Source organism: Brachycentrus maculatus, unplaced genomic scaffold (assembly GCF_059751285.1).
Source record: "Brachycentrus maculatus isolate JH-2025_06_01 unplaced genomic scaffold, ASM5975128v1 h1tg000172l, whole genome shotgun sequence".
NCBI lineage: Eukaryota > Metazoa > Arthropoda > Insecta > Trichoptera > Brachycentridae > Brachycentrus > Brachycentrus maculatus.
Genome location: NW_028280925.1, coordinates 1,932,116 through 1,945,746, shown reverse-complemented (window position 1 = coordinate 1,945,746; position 13,631 = coordinate 1,932,116). Strand labels below are relative to the sequence as shown.

The following is a 13,631-nucleotide window of genomic DNA, read 5'->3' as shown; positions in this document are numbered from 1 at the left end:
AAACCAACTTTATATAAATGAATTTGTATCTAAATCTATTTAACTATATGCAATCAAACCATGTCCATAATAGAATTAAAATTAGTGTCGGGTTGTGGTCCCATGGTTAGTGTCGCGGACTCTTAAGTCAGAGTTTCTTGGTTCGAACCCACTCTACCACAATTTGATACCTATTTCTATTAATGAGCCGCTTAGGCTCACAACAATACGATGAAATTGAGATATTTGTGTAAATAATAAAAACACAAATATTTCTCTTTAAATTAAATTTAAAAAAGAAAAAACATTACTATAAAATCTACAATTTGGGATGACTAATTTAAAAAAAAAACTCTCTCCCATGTATATAGTACTAATATCCTCCACTCTGAACTCCTTCACTTTGGTCATCTGTATCCTCAAACATATTCTATTCCTAAACTCAAAAATCTAGATCGCAGGACTGATCGATAGTCAACAATGACAATGGTGTTAAACATTTTTATTAACAATATTCTGATTCAATTTTTGTTCACAAATGCTGGACTAGCTCCACAACTATATTTTTACTGATATCATTCAAACAACCTAATTTTTGGTTGTAAGCTCTGTGAATACGGACATTTCCATATCCCCATTTCAATACACTTTCATCTGTGTCGATTATATCAATAAAAATATTTTTCATTAATTGATTCGACAGTCACTGCAGCAATAATTATCCATTTTTAATTAATGTTTTACTTGGTAAATTCCATTATTTCTACAAATCTATTATGACACATGATGTTTTAGTGTTTCAAAATGATGCGAAATGTGTCGAAAGACACACCACAAGAGATTTCAAGAAATAGTGGTATTTAACAAGTAAAACATAAATAAAAAATAAAAATCTTGTTAGGATTTAACATTATTTGTTGAAAGATATTTGTTTTAATTCCAAAACACAATGTAGAAATTAAGATTTGAGGAGAAGAAAGCGACAAAATACTGCATAATTTGGTTAAATTACCTGGTCTCATTTCTACTAATGAGCAATGCTGCTCTGCCCACAGGTAAGTGGATCTCTTGAGCTCTTCCGTGCTGGCTTGAGATACACTGTTATTGAAAGACGTCAGTAGGGGCTCTACCAGAAGACTGAACTGTGGTGGGGAGTTAAGGATCATCATAAAAGTGTAGTGCAAATCTGACAAGTTGACAAATTGTGTTCCAAACTATGCTTAATGATTCCACTTTGATGCAAAAAAAAATTATATAAATATTAATGGATTAAGCTTTATACAAGTTCAGGGATATGATGCTTGATTTTTATGGTTTATTTTACCATTTTTTTATCAATGTTTTGGATCACATTTCAGTATCCATCATCAGCCCTAATATCGTCAGCAAGAAGCGTTAATGATATAGCATAGCCGCAAAAAACCCGATCATAAATAAAAAATCGACTAACTATTTAAAAACAATTTTATTTTATTTATTGTGTTGAATTTATAACATAACTGCCTGCCTCCATAGTGCAGCGGTAACTGCGTTTGTCTACCATGCCAGAGGTCTCGGGTTCGACTCCTCGTGGGGTTGTGTTTTTTTCACTAATATTTATTATTAGATTACCTCGCCTTCATATAAAAAGCCTAATTAAATAATTACTTCTTTAAAAAAAGTCATTACTAATCCAATTTTTGGATTAAACGATTTAAAGCTGATCACGATAATCAGTACACAAATTTGGTTCCATATTGCTTATTCCTAGCTCTTAATAAATTCAATAATTTGACATTAAAAACTTAAGCAGCAAAAAGACAACGTGAGAAAAAGGTAATAAAAAAGTAATGGTTACCTATTAGTCACACCTCTAACTAAAATACATAAACAGAAAATAATTTTTCACTTTTATATATTTAGACTTATTTTGATGTTACGTCTCAAGTAAGAAAATGTAAATTTTTTTATCAAAAAGGATACAATCCAGAATTTCCAGTTTTCATTAGTACGTTGGGAGACATAGTCATCAAACATCTCCTTCAACCTTCCTGAACGTTGCCTCGAGACAGGAGCACCCGTTGCAGGCAGAAGCGATTGACAATTGCTGCAAATATAAATATAATTACATATTTTGTATTTTAAAAATGTTGTTTACATTGTGGTATGGTAATATAACACTTATTATCATTCATCATTTACTTCAATACCACTTAAAAACCAGTTTCAATATAACCATTCCAGTCCATTAGTTGACCAGATCATGGAATAGCTATTCCGCAACCGTTAATCGTGAACTAGAGTTTTAAAGTGGTATGTATTACACAAAGTGAACAATGAATGCCAAGGAGAGTGTTATAATAATAACATATATGTAGTAACCTCGGGTTACGATCTTAATTTATTTGGTAAAATTGTTTATGACCCGAAATGAATTTCCATTTATAGAAAATAGGAAACCAAATAAGATGTGAGTGAAGAAGATGACTTCCCATGGGAAACCCTTCTTTTAAAAACAGATACTTTTGTTGGATTGATTAATAATAACATGACAGACAAACCACAATATAGGAGATCATACCTGATTGAATTGTTAAGACTCTCAATTTGCTGTTTTAATGATTCCATTTCTTCCTTTATCTTGGTTCTCTCCGTCTGCAGCTGCCTAATGTATTCCGCACCTTTCTGCAACATGGCCGCTTTACTGACCTATAACATTAAAAATAAGATTTTTTTGTTACAAAAAAATTTTGAGTTTTTGTACAAAAGTTTTAATATTTCAAAAAAGTTTGTTAATTCGTAATTTGAAATGGTATTTCACCTGAAATTTGAAAATAAATTATAAAAAAAAGTTTGTTTTCAATTCAAAATCGTAACAAAAACTGCATATTTTCACTTCAATTTTCTTATGTTATATACAACCATGTATTTATAAAAATATCATGTGTCATATAATATTATATTTATTAAAATATATTATGACATATATTTCGATGTATTCCATATAATTTTCAAACACTGTATGTGGAGCTAGGCCTACATTTAAGACTATTATAATAATAAGAAAGTACGCATATTTAACAGTATGATGAATGATAAAATGTAGATACTTCACAAACCTTTGCATTAGGATTTTGCGATAGCTGGGGTATGAGGGACTGCAGCAGGTCGAATCCGTTCTTGATATTGTACCTTCGTTTCTGTTCCGAGTGTATGTGTCCCGCTCTCTTGTGTTCCCCACCCCCTGAGGGAGAGGGGGACAACGACAGGGGGGACTGCGGGGAGGGAGCTCCCGTGGGAGAATTCCCACCAACTGATATCACCTGAAGATTTAATAACTATTCAAGTAAGAAGATTACTCGTAGATTCAAAATGCATCAAACACTATCAACTTGTGATGTATCCATTACTCATAATATTTTTAACCGCCCTACTCATACGAATGTACATCATACGTCTGCTATATTATCGCCCGAAAGCAACACGCCGTATCTCGTACGTTCAGGTACAAAAAAAAAATTGCAACCACAGAAACGTTCGCGTAATGCCCAAGTAAAATTTTACCAGCATTACTAAATACCACCAAAGAAATGCATCACTGAATTTATTAGCTATACATGTTACTAGGAGATTTTGATAAATATTATCTTGCTAATTTTGGGTGAAAAAAATATATCAGTATTTTTTATATATGCAGTAAGTCCTCTACTTACGTGATTTCGACTTACGTGAATTCATACTTATATTCATTTTTTAAAGAATTAACCCACAAAGCCTTGAAAGGCTAGTCTGAAGGTAGGATACTTAATAAAGATACTAAGTAAAAAACAGTACCAATGCAACCTACGATAATTACTAAAAATAGAAGAATATAAATAATAAATCAGTAATTTGAACTTAAATGTACCTATGTATTTATAGTACACATAAATAATTATGTACGTATCTGATAATAACTTCTAAAAATAATGTCTTATTAAATAAATATTTTGAAACTAGCGCATATTATTACAAACCACATACCAAAAAAATTACAACTTTATTTTTTTCGACTTTCGAAAACCTTTGGAACAAATTAATGGTGTACTGATTAGCAGATGGGTTACCTGTGAGGTGCTGGATATGTTGGGGATGGCCTGAATGATGGCCACAGGGTGCGGAGGCTGCTGTTCCTGAGACAGGGATTGGGCACTCGCCGGTTTGTATAGGCCTTGTCCTGAAATACGGTGAACATTGAGAACTACAGGGTAGGGGCAAAATAGTTACACCGAATCCAAACTGTCAAGAGGACACAATAACATGTGAGGGGTGGTGAATAAATATGCAATATGCAATAATAATATGTAACATGATTAATAAATAATAAACCCTTATCCGCACCCCAATGGTGCATAGGGCACTGCTTCATATAAACACAGTGTTATCTTGATCGTTTACACACGAAGGAAAGGTGATCAACTCTCCGCTTCAGGTACTAGTCCAGGGTAATATTGAATAAATATAACTAACTAACTAACTAACCATCACGCCGCTTCCCCGCAGGGGTAGGCAGAGAGAATCGAACGCCACACCACTCTGTCTTTGCAAACATTCTTTGCCTCTTCTACATTCATGCATCTCCTCATACATACCCGACGATTATTACGACTCCTGACCCGGCCGCTTTCAAGTATTTGACATACCTGATTGTGCCAAGTTTTCCTCGGTCGTCATCTGCTTCTTTTTCCAACTACATTCGCCCCATAAATTTGTTTAACCGTTCTTTCTTCACTCATCCGCTCCACATGTCCAAACCATCTCAACACACCTTTCTTAATTTTATCGATAATGCTTATCTCAGCCTTACATTCTTTCCTTATTTCATCATTCGAACATCTATCAAACATCGTTTTGCCACACATTCGTCTAAGGGATCACATTTCGACTGCATTCAGTCTGCTTTCATCCTTCTTTTGCCAACTCCATGCTTCGCTTCCATACATAAGGGTTGGAACCAGAACTCCATTGTGTACTGCCAGTTTAGCTTCCGCTGATAGATTTTTATTTGCTGAAACTGATTTTAGTGCACCATTCACTCTGTTCCTAGCATTCACTCTCCTTTCTATGTCTTTAATAAATATTACAGTGTCTTGAATAAATATTACAGTGAAAAAATCACTTATATTTATTTGACCCCCCCTGGGAATCAAATCCGGGACCTCCAGAACGGTAGCCGAGCGTGCTGACCATTATACTACGGAGGCAGACAAAATATAATTAGCTGACTTTATTGAGGTGGGGTGACCAACATAAGGCAGCTCTTGTGTCCCATATCAAGAAAGTCACTATCAACAAAAAAAATCTGACTTTATTTTATGTGGCGCAACATTGAATAGTTTAGGTGCCAGGTATATGTGGCTTCTCTGACCAAATATGGTTGCCATTATTGGTACAATACATATTACAGTAAAACCTCTCAAAACAAGCATAATTCGTTTCAAAATCTCTCGCTAAGCAAACATGTTTTGCTTTAACTGGCGCAGAAGTCCTAATTCACAAGTGAATGTCGTGAAAAAGGGACTTGCCCGTTCTCTGTACCTCATTATGTAAAATGTCACTCGTTAAGGGCTCTTTTTTTTCTTTTCTTTATGCGAATTACTCGTTATGAGACGCTCCACCGTATTTTATTGGTGAATTTTGTAGGCAAGCTAGGCAATTGTAGGCAAGCTAGCAGTCTTAGCTGGTGTGCTCGTTCGATGATAGTTTCACTGCTTTAAAAAAATCTGCTTTAAATCTACCACGGTCTTCTTCAGTAGTTTCAGTAACACACTTTTCGGTCTTTACTTTTTTTTCTAAACCCACCATCCACCCGCAGCGGTTATGAAGTCCTGGGGCACTCTTTGTCAGCTCGGCTGTCCAAACTCAAAACACAGTAAGGGACATTTTTTTTGTAGTACGTTTTTTTTGCATTTTTGGACTAAGTAGATTCTATTTAGTCCAAAAATGAAAAAAAAAACGTACTACAAAAAAAATGTCCATAACTGTGTTTTAAGTTTGGACAGCCGAGCTGCGCATAGAGGAATAATTTTAATTCATTCTTAAGGAATAAAAACTCTATGCAGATTAAGGAGGGGGGAGGAGGATGTATGGACAGAGGCCGACACTTCGTCTCACCCCTCAGGATTCCTATGCCTGTTTGTGGTCTCACCTTTGCTGTTGAGGAGGTGTGCCAGCAGAACGCTGGGCTGGCTGAGCAGGGGCTCGCTGGCGGCGGCCAGGAGGGGCGCGGGGGCGCGGCGCGGTGCGGGGGAGGACGGGGCGCGACGCGGCGCGGGCGAGGAGGAGCCGCTGCGGGGGCGTCGGCTCGCGGGGCTGCCGCCGCCGCCGCCCTGCCCGGGGCCCGCGGCGCCGCCGCCCAGTACGGAGCCCAGCGTAGCGCCCAGGGGCAGACTGTTGCTGCGGAAGTTCTCTACCTTGGGCTGCTTTTGCTGCAAGCTCCCCGACGAGGACTGAAAATATTTGCAGAAATTAATGACGCTAATTTGATGGGTTGTCCGCCTCCGTAGTAAAATGCTCAGCTACCGCACTGGAAGTCCCAGGTTCTTGTGCTTTTGTCCATCTTTCTTCGGATCGGTGCGCGATCACGGTGTGCGTAAACTCGATCACGCTAAACTGTTGTAGTCGCTTTTATTTGAAAAAACCAGACTGCCGGACAATAAAATTCTGTGTAGTGCACAAGCGCACTTAGAGTGTTTGTCCACTACGCAGGATTTCACCGTCCGGCAGTCCGGTTTCGAAAAATGAAAACGACTACGACAGTTTAGCGTGATCGAATTTACCCGCAACGTGTTCACGCACCGATCCGAAGAAAGATGGCCAAAAACACAAGCCAATCCAAGCCAATCGTCGTTTTAAAACGCTAACTGACGTGCCGGACGGTAAAATTACACGAGATTCCGGGTAGTGGACAAGCGCCCTTAGGCTCATATAAATAGTATGAAATTGAAGTATTTTTGTAAATAAACAAAAATACAAATATTTCTTTCATTTTTTAAAAACAAAAATGTTGAATTCTAATAAAAAAATATTTACTCTGTGCTGAGAGGTGTTGGGGAGCTGCGGCGGCGGCGAGGGCATCTTGAAGCGGGTGTTCCCCCCGATGGACAGGTTCGCGGCCGTGTTCTGGTCCACGCTGCTGATGTACACACCCGCCTTGAGGCTGATGTGCTGCTGCGTGCTGAGCCCGCGCTCCATGCACTGCTCATTGTAGGAGGATTTGTCCGGCACGGGCTGCGGTGCGCCCTGCAGGCCCCCGTGGTGCGCGTAGTGCTGCCCGCGCGGCCTGGCGCCCCCCTCCGCCGGGTACGCACATCCGCTCGCGTGAGGCACGGGGAACGAGTCCACCCGGCTGCGGTGCATACTCGCTGGAACAAATCGTACAAACGTGAGTAACATCTTTCCAGATAAACGGGATATTTATTTATTTATTTTATTTTACGTTAAAACAACCCTTTAACCCTTTCAATGCCGGAAGGTATTAACCCATTGGCATACCGACCGTTATATCTTGGCGGCTAAGAAAATTTAACATTCGCATATCAGCCGTGGTTTAAACCACGCCTCCGTCCGTGGTAGTTCATATTATAGATACTTTAGTGTGATACAGTGTATCTACAAATTATTATTGATGTAACGCATTATTTCTTCTTTTTTTTACAAATTGATTGACGACACTTGATCAAAGATGCCCCTGTAAGGATAGAATCATCCTTTTGATAGATATATCAACTAAAATCAGTTAGAAATGAAAACTTTACATCCCAGGTATAATGTTTTATTGAGTTATTTTTTCAAGTTTTCTTGTTAATTTATCACATTTCTGATCTAGACACTTGATAAAATACTTGCATAATATGTAGTTATATGTACCATAGTTATTGGTAAAACAGTGAAAGTTATAATTTTATGAGATTTATTTTAATAACTCGGTTGAATTTGAACGCCTTTGACGCTTCAAAGTACGAGTCACACGCGAGCTTTATGATTTGTCAGACTGATTTGTACTTCAAAAACCAATCTGTTTAGTGCGTGCTACCTTTTTCTGCATTTAAAGATTATTTCTATGTTTGTTCTCCTCTTATCAGATGCAAAATATTAGCGCCTCATTATTTGACAAACCATATCACCTCCCCTTCGGACGGGGCAACTTTTTTACTTGCGGGGATACATTTAATTAGTATATTTGTGTACATATTTTGAAAAAAAAAACTGATATGCGGATGGGTTAATATGGCCGTACCCAGCAGGCCGTGATTTTTTCAAGAAAAATGTGAAAACTTTTAGAAAGATGACTGTAACTTTGTTAATATCGGTAAATTGTAATATTTTATTATTTTTTGATCTTTCTAATAGATCTTTCTATATATTCTAATAAAAAAATGCAATTGGATTTGATATTGGTTTTCGACATGTTTTTTTTGTATGGCCGGCCTGGCAAGCACGGAATTGGAGAGCGCGTTAACGCACTCATGGCAGCGAACCGGTTAACAAGATTTGTATATTCTCATTAATTGATTCGGCCGTCACTCTGTGGTAAAATCTATCCAATTTTAATTTAAGTTTTACTTAGAAAATAGCACTATTTATTTCTTATTTTAAGTTTTACGTAGAAAATAGCACTATTTCTTTCTTAATTTAAGTTTTACGTAGAAAATAGCATTATTTCTTTCTCAATTTAAGTTTTACGTAGAAAATAGCACTATCTCTTAAAATCTATTGAGACACGTGTTTCCATGCATTCTGCATAATTTTTGTATACGGTTTGCATATGGTGTTTGAAAATGACATGGAATGCATCGAAACATGTGTCACAGTAGATTTTAAGAAATGGTGGTAGTAACTAGGTAAGTAACTTGAATTAAAAATGGAAAACTTATGATAAATACAATATCCAATAAAGAATACACTAGTAAAAAGACAAAAAAATAATAAAACAAAATATCAAATTGTAACCTTTATCAAAAGTACTGATAAATACATGTCTCCCATACACACTATCAGTGAGCAGCGAGAGAGTGAAACACAACATTTAAATTCATCCATAACATGGAGAAAAAAACAGGTTGTTAAGATAGTTCGCAATAATTTTGTAGTTAAATCTGAACATTTTAACCCTTTGCACTGGAAAGTTTTTGAGTGTGTGCATACCGCCAACTCAATCCGATCCCCAGACTTATTACTATTTAATTATACTAATATGATTCAGGTTTGATTATATCGAAAAGTAAAAAACCAATATAGTAAAAGTATTGATTATCAAGACATTATATTCTTGGCACTCAAGTAGTACGGCACAACACGCATGCCGCATCTATTTGAGTACTTGAGTTTAATATTAAATGAAGGGGTATATTCAATAATATCTAGACACTATTTTTTTTTTTTTTGGTCCAACAATATTCATAGGCATTTCGATTCATTGATATCAGACTACTTCATTTTACTAATCAGATTTACAGACAGTTTTTAATATGAATGTTAAATAAAAAAGACTATTATACCATTAATTATATAATTATTAAACCTTGAGTGTAAGTCCCTCTCCAAGCACAAGAGCTCAGTTTCTTATTTGGAGAGGCACAGCGAATCTAAAACTATAAGTTTGCCATATGTATAAATGTTTAGAAATTGTATTATGTTGTACTTAAAAATTTAAGTATTGTATATTAAATAGAATAAAAAAATATATATATATTGTTCATGGATGAGTATAATAGTTTAATGAGACTCACGTTGCGGTGCATAGTTTCTGTCTTGGTAATTTCCAACAGGAACATGCGGATACATTTTTTGATTGTGATTCTGATTCTGCATGTATTGCTGCGAGGCCTTTTGCATTTGTAGGTGACTATTCGAGAGCGCGGCTTGCTGTCCCATCATGTTCCCGTTTCCGGGGTTCTGTTGCGCAATCATATTGGACTGGTGAAGGCCGTACGGCTGCTGCATCATCATGGCCTGCGACTGCCCCGCCATGCCGGAGATGGCGTTCAAGTCCATCTGCTGGGCCCGGGGGTGCTGGCCGCCCGCCTGGGAGACGTAGCCCTGGCCCTGCGCCCTGCGGGTCTGCTCGTCCAGCCCGGGGCAGGTCTGGTTGATCTGCAGCCCCGCCGCCAGCGAGCCCTGCGTCATCATCTGCTCGGGGTGCCCGGCCTGAATGTGCGGGGAGAGATGAGCAACGTGCTGCGTCTGCATCGGAGCGTTGTGGTATTGAGAAGATTGCTCTAGCGCTTGTTGAAGGTTGGGGTCCATAAGAGCCTGGGAAAAGTTATTCCGATAGACATGGTCATCTGCGGTTATCGGTTCTTCAGGCACTGGAGGAAGTTTTACACCGGGTATTAAATCTAAAAAAAACAACAACTCGGTTTAAAACTGTTAAAATTTTCATTGAAAAAAAGGCCTACAAAAGAGTACGATGCATAATAAGTGCACATGCTAATTATGCTTACGATTATTTAAAATTAATTATGCGTACCAAGCAGTGGTTCAAAAGTGTCCATAAAATCCTCTAAATTTGGTTGTAGTGGTCCTAAACTCGGTTGTATGAAATCAGCAAGACTGGCTCCTCTTGCTACAAAAACAAAAGTTTAACAATAAAAAAAAAATATACGTACATAGTATATTTCATAGTTTTCTCACAAGGTCACAGAGAATTATGAGGGGGATACTTTTGTTGTATATTTTTAAGCATAAATTATACAATGAGAAAGTCTATGTTTATTTTCCCGAAAAGGATACATTTGTTGTGCAATAATAAAAAAAGGAATAACCCGCAAAGCCCCTACTTGTTTGCAGATAGGATAGTAAGGATGTGGAAGCTAAATACATCACAAACACCCAGACCAATTGAAAATAAATATTTCTTGAATTCACTTTCCAACTAGCAGGAATCGAACCAGTGACGGCAGTTTTGCAGTCGACCATCTACCCCAACTACGCCATGCCGCCTGTCTTACCATTATGTCTGCATTAATGTTAATGTGAGCTAATAAAATTATATTCATGAAGACAATTATATATATATATATATATATATATATATATATATATATGTATATATATTGTATATATATATATATATATATATATATATATATATATATATATATATATATTTATATATATATATATATATATATATTATATATATATATATATATATATATATATATATATATTATATATATATATATATATATATATTTATATATATATACATATATATATATATATATATATATATATATATATATATATATATATATATATATATATATATATATATATGGTATTATATATATGTATATATATATTGTATATATATATATATATATATATATATATATATATATATATATATATATATATATATAATATATATATATATATATAATAATTATTTTATTTATTTATTCGGGAATTGTACAGCTTTACATTTAGTAAAAGTATATAATAAAAAATAGTTACATTAATAAATAAAGCCAATTACACAATTCCATATTTATGTTATAATAACTATCAAAAACAACAAGAAATAAAAAAATAAAATAAAAAAGAGTGGGAGTTGTGTGTGTGAGGAAGGGAGTAAAAGGGTAAGGGTATGGTATAAAAAATAGATTTTGCAGGAAGGAGAAGGAAAGGACAGGAATTTAATAAAAGGTTACCTATTTCTCTCGTATCAGGGAAGGCAAAAGGTTGATTAGACGTAATTGTAGAGAAAAGAGTATCGCTCATAAATGATATGTAGTCTTCATCAACCAGCATGTGGGAACTATCACAGTGTGAATGCCAGTCCAGCACCTCCATATCAGAAATCTAAACAGAAAAATAAATCCGATGAGTGAGAGAAGAAAAAATAAAAGAAATAACTAGAATTGATATTAGTAATGATAGTAAATAACCACTCACCGACTACTTCTGTCTACCGGTTTCGAGACGTACCCGTCTCTTCGTCAGGACATACACTACAATTTAACAATCATGCGAACAACACTACACCACACCCACTTAGTACTATTCACATACACTATCACTACACATGCAAAACATGCAGAGCGAGTTGTTAGTCCCACCATGCTTTTGGGAAACTAAATAATAAAGTAAAAAATGTAATATAAATATACGCAGGTTGGAAACTATATTAGGATTCAAAGAGAAGGGGGTAGGTTCTGGGAAGTGGGAGGAGTTGAGTTAGGAGCTGATCGGTTCAATGTTACGTCGAATAAATTAATAATTAATAAATAAATAATTTATTAATAATTAATAAATATGTCAATCATTAATTAATAAATAACCAAATAAATTTTCCATACAGCCCTTTATTCGACGTAACATTGAACCGATCAGCTCCTAACTCAACTCCTCCCACTTCCCAGAACCTACCCCCTTCTCTTTGAATCCTAATATAGTTTCCAACCTGCGTATATTTATATTACATTTTTTACTTTATTATTTAGTTTCCCAAAAGCATGGTGGGACTAACAACTCGCTCTGCATGTTTTGCATGTGTAGTGATAGTGTATGTGAATAGTACTAAGTGGGTGTGGTGTAGTGTTGTTCGCATGATTGTTAAATTGTAGTGTATGTCCTGACGAAGAGACGGGTACGAGAGACGGGTACGTCTCGAAACCGGTAGACAGAAGTAGTCGGTGAGTGGTTATTTACTAACATTACTAATATCAATTAAAATGTTTGACCACAAAGTAAATGCTTTGAATATAAATAAAAAAAAAAAGAAATAACTAGATTTTGAGGTAATGTCGGTAACACGTACAACATCTGAAACATCTTTGTTGCCACAGCCTAGAGCCCTGTTCCTATAGTACATTCGCCATTTCTTGTACTCGGCTGTTACCGCTTCAGCTCGCCTTTTCCAGTACTTCCCTTCCAGAATGGTAGCCTGGAACAAGGAAAACATAAAATAGTATCACAGCGGTATGTCCAACTTTACACAGGAGTTGTTTACAGATACATACACACACCCAGGCACACTTGTGTAGAATCACCTCGATACTTAGATTTACCTAACTTATTATAAGAGTAGTCCACTTGCCAACCATGTTACGTTAAAAAATTAAGTTTTTTAGCGAATGGCGGCAATCGGTAGAAGATTAAATCTTCTACCGTTTTGAGCTTTTTTGAAAGATTAATACTGTCAATCAGCATAGCAAGTTTTGCAAGAGTATTGATTTTTCTATTCCATTTTTTTTCCTAACTTAACAGTTTGAGTTTTGGCAGATTATGTTAAATATGGACGTTTATATTTTTAATTTTCTACTGTTTGGCGCCATTGGCTAAAGACTTCATTTTTTGACATAACGTGGACTACTCATATGATCCTTGAGGTAGTTTTTGTAGAAAACGGCACTTTATAAATTATCCAAAATTATTATTATTATTTAATAATTGTATAGATAAGAGATGTCATAGAGAATCTTCTCTATGACATCTCTTTTATATATATATATATATATATATATATATATATATATATATATATATATATATATATATATATATATATATATATATATATATATATATATATACACGTAGTTAGTAGACTTCCTTATACCCATCAATAAACTTCTTCATCTATGATGAGATATCAATAAAATGTTGATATAAAGCAAAAAATA

The 13,631-nt window shown here is 35.6% G+C and overlaps 1 protein-coding gene across 2 annotated transcripts in view; it reads right to left on the bottom strand.

The window, feature by feature from the left end:
* Mondo (MLX interacting protein mondo) overlaps positions 1-13,631 on the bottom strand; it is a 60,903-nt gene that overhangs the window by 2,906 nt on the left and 44,366 nt on the right. The window contains exons 4-14 of one of the 2 annotated variants that reach the window (XM_088262014.1): positions 12,767-12,892; positions 11,658-11,808; positions 10,469-10,564; positions 9,729-10,337; positions 7,030-7,361; positions 6,146-6,446; positions 4,065-4,174; positions 3,078-3,296; positions 2,540-2,667; positions 1,942-2,065; positions 992-1,121 (exon numbers count right to left, since the gene is read on the bottom strand). In XM_088262014.1, the coding sequence (XP_088118140.1) occupies positions 992-1,121; positions 1,942-2,065; positions 2,540-2,667; positions 3,078-3,296; positions 4,065-4,174; positions 6,146-6,446; positions 7,030-7,361; positions 9,729-10,337; positions 10,469-10,564; positions 11,658-11,808; positions 12,767-12,892 (2,326 nt within the window). The remainder of the gene's footprint in view (positions 1-991; positions 1,122-1,941; positions 2,066-2,539; positions 2,668-3,077; positions 3,297-4,064; positions 4,175-6,145; positions 6,447-7,029; positions 7,362-9,728; positions 10,338-10,468; positions 10,565-11,657; positions 11,809-12,766; positions 12,893-13,631) is intronic. The other variant, XM_088262015.1, reaches the window with a different exon arrangement.